The sequence below is a fragment of the Curcuma longa genome, unplaced genomic scaffold (genome assembly GCF_044706935.1).
Source record: "Curcuma longa cultivar G26 ecotype Majalengka, Jawa Barat unplaced genomic scaffold, ITB_CL_G26_1.1 contig_19027, whole genome shotgun sequence".
Taxonomy (NCBI): domain Eukaryota; kingdom Viridiplantae; phylum Streptophyta; class Magnoliopsida; order Zingiberales; family Zingiberaceae; genus Curcuma; species Curcuma longa.
This window is the reverse complement of record NW_027430976.1, coordinates 1-9649: the sequence shown is the minus strand read 5'-3', so window position 1 is coordinate 9649 and position 9649 is coordinate 1. Positions and strand designations below refer to the sequence as shown.

The following is a 9649-nucleotide window of genomic DNA, read 5'->3' as shown; positions in this document are numbered from 1 at the left end:
CACTGACCCTAGCAAGGTAAGAAGAGGCTTCAATGGGCACCGACCCTAAGGAGGTAATAAGAGAATTGAATTGTGTAATAACACCCCTCCTCTCCTCCTTTTATAGCCTTACCACCGACCCTAGGAAGTTTAAGAAAAAATAAAAGAATTAACAAAATTCTATTTAGGATTAATCAAATTCTGTTAAGATTAACAGAATTCTGTTGGGGTGAATACGAGGCTTTATATAGAGGCTACAACAGAAACCTAGAGAAGGAATTGGTTTAGGCCTCCTGATGGGCTTGGGCTTCCTGTGTTTGACTTGAACACCCAACTCAAGTCCATCAATAATAACTCATACTACTGAAGGGTTATTATTGAACTACCGCACCAATCCTATATTACAATATGAGCTCCTTCTTATTATGAGTGCATTAATCTCCCTGCGTTTAAGATATTGTATGTCCGTTAATTAAATGAGTTACTGACAACTAAATTAATTAACTTCTAATTCCAAGAATAGTACCACTCAACTTTATTATCATGCCGGACTAAGTCCACCTATAGGGTTTACATGATAATCCTTATGAGCTCCTCAAGGGGACATCATCAGCCTAAATAATTAGGATACAGATTCTTTCTATAATCAATAACACACCATATAAATAGTATTATCTCCCAACTCATCAGACATATTGATTTAACGAATAAATCTCACCTATTGATAAGTTAAAGAAATAAATACTAAGTATATGTGTTTGTTATTATATAGGGATTAAGAGTACGCACATCCATAATAATAGAGGTCTAGTTCGATTATATAGTCAGTATAAATCGAACAACCTCAAATGATTCTGCTCAATACACATATAGTGTACTAGTGTAATTTTATAGTCAAGATAAACTAATACCAATTATACTACAACTGTTTCAATAATTTATCCCAATCCATCTTGGTTGTAAGCTACTATTTATAATTTATAAGGAACTGATAATATGATCTTCTGTGTGGCACCACACACCATGTTGACTATAATATAAATTAAGTGGACAACTGTATTAACATATATAAGAAATATAAAATGTAAATATTTGACCAATGTAATTCTTATTTCAAAATAGATGTTCATACAAAAGCTAGGCTTATAGTATACATCCTAACATGTATAATGGTGGAGGAGCTACCTACTCATATGGGTTCAATCATTGATTTCAGCCCACAAGATTTAGAGGGTGGGTGATCCCCATAATGATATCTTAATCATTTGCACCACGGTGGCTAGCTTTGATGTCACCTAGGTCTTCATTGATATCGAAAGTTTAGTTACTATTCTCTTTTTAACAACATTAAACTTGATGGAGGTTAAGGCAAAAAGACTTACATCCTGTGACCACACCACTCTTTGTATTCTCTAGGTATGCCATTCAATTTCTTAGACAAATTAAGTTACTCATCTCTCTGGGTGATGAGCCGAGGTGACGAATCATCATGACCACCTTTATTGTGGTGTAGGTACCTTCATCATATAATATTACTTTAGGTGTCTAACTGTCAACGCTTTATAAGTTGTGACATCTCCATATCATCACAAGATCAAGTTCTCATTGAAAGCAGAAGTGGGAGAAATCTGAGGAGATCATCGAGCTTCAAGGGGATGCTATGTATAAGTAATCTGTACAAACCAAGAGAGGTCTCGCTCGATAACTACTCGAGGCAGGGAAAGGAGATAGTCAAGGGAAGTTCATGTGGTACAAGAAGAAGACCCAACATTCTTATCCAATGCAGAGATAAAGATGATAGTTGTTGTGCCCAACCAATTGAAGAAGACCACCCAAGTTTCAAAAGGACTCAGCCCTGAGCTAAAGGGAGTGTCTAACTCGAAATTGTTGGGACCGGTGCGTTCGCTAGAGGAGGTGGATATCGTTTTTCGATCTTTCCTGCAAAAATTATTAGCGGAAGCACAAAAACAAAAGTAAGATAAAAGAAACCAACGTTAACCCGTTCGATTTACTTGGTATCCACCTCTATGAGGTGACTAGTCCAAGGATCCACACACAGCACACGACCTTTCCACTATGAAACTTCTCCTTCTCAAAGCACTCTTTGAAGGCGAAGAAATCTTTACAAACCGATCTCTTCATTGTACAAGATTAGTAGTGAGGTTTAGAGGAAGAAGAATGAAGATTACAGAGATTGGAGTTCGTGCAAGAATGAAAGAATGTGAACAGTTGTTTCTCCAATCGTCAAACTACATTTTTATAAATTCTCGACATCAGTCGACTGGCTCAGGAGGCAGACGACTGATGGGCTTCAATAGCTAATTAATTCGCGTTTAATTCTCCAACTGTCAGTCTAATGTTTGTCTGTCAGTCGACTGTTCCATCCACCAGTCGACTGGTCCAAGCAAAACACTCGACCAATCTTTCTGTGTGCTTCTGGATCAAGTCACCAGTCGACTGATGGTAGTGTCAGTCAACTGGTCAAGCTGAAAATCCCCTTTCAGCTTCCTTCTTTATCCCTTAGCCTTGACGCAAGCTTTCAAACATCTTTCTCAAGCCTCGTGCCCTTCCTTGCACTTGCTTGAGACATTTCCCTTAGCTTCGTCGTGCTAAGTCTCCCTTTGTCAAGAGGTCGCGCCTCTAGGATTTCACATTTGTCAAGAGGCCGTGCCTCCGGGACTTCACCATTTGCCAAGTGAATTTTCTTGTGAACTCAATTCACACAAGTTAGATTATGAACATTGTCTAACTTAAACTTATTTTAGCCAAACATTAAAATTCAATTTCACTTGGGGAAAGACTGTACCAATAGGAATCTAGACATTTTCACGTGGTCTTCAAGGGTCTTGAAAGGAATCTCTCCAAAGGTGATTGAGTCTAATACTTGACCAGAGGAATCTCTCTAGAGGTGATTGAACCGTGACATTTGCGTTTGAGGACCTCAATTATAAATGTTCATTGCTAGAACTTCAAGGTTGTGCCTTTAGAGGTAATGATGAATCTCTATCTTCATCTAATAATGAGAATTTTCTTAAATTGGTGAAGGCTTTTGCAAAAATAAGTATAAAATTGATAAAGTTATACTTGAGAATGCTCCAAAAAATATCCAATATATCGCTCTAAAAGTTCAGAAAGAAATTTTATATATTATGGCCAATAAAGTATGACTGATAGTTCATAAAGAAGTTAGAGATAAATGCTTCTATATTCTTATTGATAAAACATGAGATACATCTAAATGGGAGCAAATGATAATTATTTTGAGGTTTGTGAACAATTATAGGATTTTGATAGAAAGATTTTTTATCATCAAAAGTGTTAGTGACACTACCTCATTGAATCTGAAAAAAGTGATATCAAATATTCTTGTACATCATGACCTCCAAGTTAAGAAAATCGAAGGCCAAGGATATGATGGTGTAAGCTATATACGTGGCAAATAGAATGGACTTCAGTTATTATTTCTCATAGATTGTCTCTATATATATTATGCCCAATATTTTATCCATCAATTACAATTGATATTGGTTTATGCAACCAAAGATGTTAGTGTTATTTGAGAATTCTTTTCTCATTTAGATAATACTATCAATATTGTCACTTCTTCTACTAAACACGTTGTTAAATTACATACTGCTCAGAAAAACCAAATTGTGCATATGTTGATAATTGGAGAACGTGATTTTGGAAGTGGGGCTAATCAGATTGGTAATTTGCAGTGAGCAAGAGTTACTTGTTGGAGTTCTTACTATGACTCAATAAAAATCTTGATAGGTATGAACGTTGCAACTTGTAAAATTTTTGAAGTTCTCAGTGATCATTCTCCAAATGAAAGAGCTAAGGCTAAAGTTCATGGGATTTACAGAAACATGGCAAGCTTTGAATTTGTAATTATTTTACACTTAATGTATAAAATTATAAAAATAACAGATACTTTTTGTCAAATTCTTCAAAAAAATCTCAAGACATTTTGACTATTATTATATTTGTCTCTATTATCAAAATTATCCTTCAAGAACTTAGAGAATGTAAGTGGGAAGAATTTCATCATGAAGTGAGTTTTTTGTTTAAGAAATGAAATTGATGTGTCTAATCTTGATTGTCTATATAAGATCGATCATTCTCGTCAGCAAATTACAGTTGAGCATTATTACCACTTTGATATTTTTAATACAGTAATAGATTTCATCTTAATGGAATTAAATACTTGATTTAATGAGTCATTTGTGGAACTTCTTTTCCTTCGTATAATTTTAAATTTTAAAAATTTATTTGACTCAATTAGCAGTGATGATATTTGCAAGCTTACAATAAAGTTTTATCCTAAAGCTTTCACAAATCAAGACATCGTTACTTTGAAATGTGAATTGGTACATTATAAACTTGATGTGATGCAGAATTTGAAAGCTTCTACACTTATTGAGTTATGTCAGCAATTGACTGAAAGTGGACAGTCAAAGGTTTATGTTACTTTGATTAGATTGATTCAACTTGTTTTGATGTTATTTATTTTTATTACCACTATGAGTAAGATTTTTCAATAATGAAGCATATGAAGATGACACTTTGTTAAAAAAAAAAAGATGACTTTCTTAAAGATTGTTTGACAATTTATATTGAACAATATCTAGCTAAGGATACAGATATATATTCTATTATATATGAATTTTATATTTTAAAATTTCATAGGACACAACTTTATTGAACAGTATAATGTAATAATTTTTTTAATTATATATATAATTTATTATATTAAGTTCAAGCCCTTTAATTTTAATTTTTGAATTCATCTCTAGAGTGGGCCAAGATAAATACGAACAATGAGAGACACAAGATGACTTTTTTAAAGATTATTTGACACTTTATATCTAACAAAATTTAATTAAGGATATTAGATATACATTCTATTATAGATTAATTTTATATTTTAAAATTTTATAAGACATAATTTTATTAAATAGTATAATATAATATTTTTTTAATTATATATATAATTTATTATATTAAATTCAAGTCTTTTAATTTTAATTTTTGGATTTGTCTTTAGAGTGGTCACAAGATAAATACAAATAATGAGAGGCACTAAGTAAATTGTAAATTGCTCAGAGTAGAATCGATCGACCGTAAAAGTGGCAATGCAGGCGTACTCTTCAGGGCCACGCTTCAGAAGCAAGTAACGAGGCATTGATGATGCAATGCCAGGGATAAGCAGGTACAGCAGTTCACACGGCAGATGACCAAGTGCAAAGCCAATAAAATAGTCGTAGAAGTAGCAGCGGTTAGATAACAAAGTGCGTCTAAAAAGTAAAGCGAGGGAGAGCTAAAGGAGAGCTTCTTGCCCTATCTCTCGTCGTCACGAAAAAAAAAAAACTGATCAAACTTGAGTGGACAAATATCACAAGGCAGCGTAGTTTACTCCGGGTAAGTGGGGGTGGCTCATTCGATGGATGTAAAAGTAAAAGAGTTGTTGGGGGTGGATTGATAGATCTCAAACAAAGTGTTCGATGGTCCCTTGCGTGCTCTTTGTTGTCAACAGATTTGCAAGAGAGACCAAGTTCCTTCTCCCTCATCTCATGGAAATCATCAATAACTAGCCAAACGGAAAGCACTGGTGGTGACATTGATAACTAGGAGAGAGTTAGGGTTTCGTTGTACTTGAGGGGATATATACACATACCACCTTAATTCACGAGATCCACTGACACCTACCAACAACGACACAAATTGATGAGAAGCCACAAAATATTGGATCTCTATCTCCTCCTCTTCTTCTTCTTCTTCTTCTTAGCCGCAGCTGTAGCTGACTCTCCTCCTTCCTTCCTTCCTTTACCAGTCGTACTACTTTGCAGCTTTGTCTGTTAGCTTTAGAGATCAGATCAACTGGAGAACAGGTGGTGGGCGGGAGGCGCGGCGATGGCCGGGGTCGACTCGGTCGTCGCTACCTCATCTTCTGCTTCCCCCTCCCCCTCACTCCACCTGCAAGATCCCAACCTCAACGCGAACCACTGCGCGCCTACAAATAACGCCGCCGTCGGCAACCAACTCCTCGAAACTGGCAACGACCGCGGCGGATCCGGCGGACCTGAAGGTGGACGCCGACCACGCGGCCGCCCCGCCGGGTCCAAGAACAAGGCCAAGCCGCCGGTTATCGTCACGCGCGAGAGCCCCAACGCGCTGCGCTCGCACGTGCTGGAAATCTCCGACGGCGCCGATGTGATGGACGCCGTCGCCTCCTTCTCCCGGCGAAGGCAGCGCGGGGTCTCCGTGCTGAGCGGCAGCGGCGCCGTGGCCAACGTCACGCTCCGCCAGCCGGGTGGCGCAGTTCTCGAGCTCCACGGCCTCTTCGACATCCTCTCCCTCTCCGGAGCCTTCCTCCCGGCGCCGTCCCCGCCGGGTATCACGGGGCTCACCGTCTACCTCGCTGGCGGGCAGGGGCAGGTCGTGGGAGGGAGTGTCGTCGGGGAGCTGTTGGCGGCGGGTCCGCTGATGATCGTAGCCGCCACCTTCACCAACGCTACCTACGAGCGGCTGCCGCTGCCGGACGACGACACCGAGGCCGCCGCTGGTTGCCTCCGGAACAGCCCCCGATCGCAGCAGCAACCTCCATCCCCTGGCGGCGAACAGTCAGGCGCCGATCCGCCGACATCGTCCGCACCGCTCTTCAATCTGCAACAGAATCTACTACCCAGCGGACAGCTGGCCCAGGAGATGTTCGGCGGAAATCCAGCGTGGGCATCGCGTCCGCCGCCGTCCTACTGACGATGAGTAAAATTATATTATTCTCACATCCAAACTTGATTGCAAACCCGTTATAGTTTTTGTTTTCTTCTATTTAGCATTTTCATCTCAGTTTCCGGCCGGGGCCAATCTATCAAATTTCTAATGTGTTTTGACTCAAATACTAATTCTTTTGAGTTCCTATTACTTGGCTTCCGATATGCGTGCTTACTCTAATTAACAACCATTCTAAATTCACTTTTTGATAATCTGTACGGCCGTATTTGATACGATATTAATATTCTGCATTACCATATCGATGTATAGTTACTATTTCTCATCTCTTCTTTTTCTTCTGCGATATCATTATCTCTGCCTAGCTAATTCTTTTATCATTAATGGATCCTGAATTCACAAACATGCTAGGACTCAAGTAGATAATAAGTCATGAAGTGGTGGAACATAAAAAAAATTCAAACCGTAGAAAGAGCAGTTCAAATCCATATATAAATGATATTATTTGGGAGAAGTTTAACCTCGTTCCTGCTAGTGCAGGGCGCTATTCATCTCCACCTCTAACGCTCTAATTGGATCTTGCAATCTCTTCCATTAATTCTGAATGAGGATTGTCACACAACTAATCTATTGAAATGGGTCAAAGACCAGAACCTATTCATCTGCATCTATCGGTCATCATCTTTGTCACGTAATAGAATGTCGCCATTATTCTATAATTTCTTCTCCTCTCCTCTCTTCTCCTCATTCAGCTTCTTAACGTTTTACATATACAAACATCCATATAATTGATGGCTCATCTCTATACTTGTACTCCATGTGCAAGGCACTCTCATATTATTCTCCTCTAGCGTGACCGTGAGGTTGGCTTTGGTGATTGGCTCATCCTGATAGACTGTTATATATCGTTATTCTATTCGATATCATATCTATAAGATGGATCTACTTCCAACTTGTATTTTTGAAGTTCCTACACACCATGCATCTAGCTTAGCCTCTGTTTGGGAGGAGGTGAGGGGAAGGGAAGGAAAGGTAAGGAAGGGGAAAAAAAAAATTTACCTCTGTTTGGGATGAGGTGAGGTAAGGAGGGAAAGGGGAAAGGAGGGGAAGTGTTCCCCTTCCATGCTCATAAATAGCTACAATTTCTTACACCCCAAATCGGGGTGTAAGGAAGGGGAAGCCAATATTACGAATTTTTATTCCAATTTTACCCACTGCGAAGGAAGGGGACGCGTCCACTCCCGCTCTCGCCGATGCTCCGCTCACCCACTGCGTCGCTCCTCCGCCGCTGCTGCCTCCACTCGTTCGCCCCTCCGGCGCCGGTCCTCCATTCCTCTTCGAAGGACGCCTACTTCGCTGCCATCAGCCACATCGCCGGCGTCGTCCATTCCTCTTCGAAGGACGCACACAGATCGATCACAGGCAACGAATTCTAATCAAAAGAATTGATGGCTCAAGAAGCCGAATCCACAAAAACAAAAACCCCAGAAAAGATCTAATTTTTTTCTTCTTCTCTTTTTTCTTCCGTCGCAAGAACAAATCGAGCGCACTGAGATCTAACAACAAAACGGAGGAACATAATCTTCTTCTTCTCCCATCTCATCCGCTGCGCATTCCTATTCCCCCTTTCCTTCTCTAGCACTGAAATTTGGACCGCGAGATCGCGAAGAACGGGGAGAAAGGGGATTTTTGGAACAGACCAAAAGCCATCGTCTTCTCCCTTCACCACCTCAACTCCCCCGGTGGTCGCGTGCCGATCGGCGCCTCTGCAGGCGTTGGGAGGGGCTGCCCGGGCGGGGGCTCGGCTGCCGCGAAGACTTTCAGCCTCGAATCTGGCGAGATGTCGGAAAAGAGCAACGGACTGAGAAAGGATATTTTTGACTTTCTATATTTTTAACTTGTAAATCCTTTTCTTTTAACCTTCCTTTCCTCCCAAACAAGGTTATTGATCTTCTTCTCCCTTCCCTTCCCTTCCCCTCCCTTCCCTTTCCTTCCCCTTCCATTAATGAACCGTCCCTCACCCGATCCAAACAGAGCGTTAGTATTGTGCCTACTTTGAAGGGAGGCACTGATTTTGTAGACTTTGGAAGGAGAAATTTCTCCTCTCCTGCCTATGTTTTCTTAGGCAACAATTACTACGGGAGGAAAGCTAAAGTCCTCGCATGGAAATTTCTTTGGCCACTCATGCATGCATCTTGCCATAATGAAGTGGAAGCATATATTGACTTTCATGTCTAAATAATAATAATAATAAAAAGATAAACCTTTTGACAAGGAAAAAAGACGATGAGTAGAAAGGAGGTCATGAGATTGTTGCGGTGAAGACGACGACCAACTTGCTGCAAAAGGTTGGAATCCGTCGACCTAGCGGCCCCACACGATCGGCCCCCCGACCATCTGTGAGGAGGTAAATCACGGTGAATGCGGGACTGGCCAGGGCATAGTGGTTGAAGGATTTGGAAACATGACACATTTTGATGTTATCGCATGTGCGCCATGAGCCTTCGAACCGCCTACCTCATGCTGCAAGCTCCCATGCCCTGACCAGCTGCTCCCGCCCGTGGGGGCAACGACGACCAACTTGCTTGGAGAAGCTAGGAGGCCATGGGGAGAGAGTGACGCACGTAGAAGATGGCAAGCTCTATGGAGGTAGAGCTGTAGAAGCAGAGGCGGTGAATACGACGATGAGTAAGATGATATTTGTGATGAAGGCAATAATGAGCTAGAAGAAGTGTTAAAGTCGGTCGACAGTGAGCTACCATTAGGTTTAATTAGGTCAATTCCCTCTACCTTCGTTGCAGCAACTGATAAAATTTGTCACTCAGCGCCAATCATCTGTGAATTTTTTTCCTCTCTACTCCTTCCCTTGGTCGACTTCCTTAGAAAGTTATGTCTCTCTAGCTTCCTCTTATTGATTCTCATCTCTCCTAATCTATAT

At 40.6% G+C, this 9649-nt stretch overlaps 1 protein-coding gene across 1 annotated transcript; it reads left to right on the top strand.

Annotated features, from left to right (window-relative positions):
• Positions 1 to 5873: 5873 nt before the first annotated feature.
• Positions 5874 to 6835, top strand: LOC141817005 (AT-hook motif nuclear-localized protein 20-like). The gene has a single exon (XM_074704715.1). It carries the CDS (start codon positions 5893 to 5895, stop codon positions 6736 to 6738), a length of 846 nt encoding a protein of 281 aa, XP_074560816.1. The 5' UTR covers positions 5874 to 5892; the 3' UTR covers positions 6739 to 6835.
• Positions 6836 to 9649: the final 2814 nt, after the last annotated feature.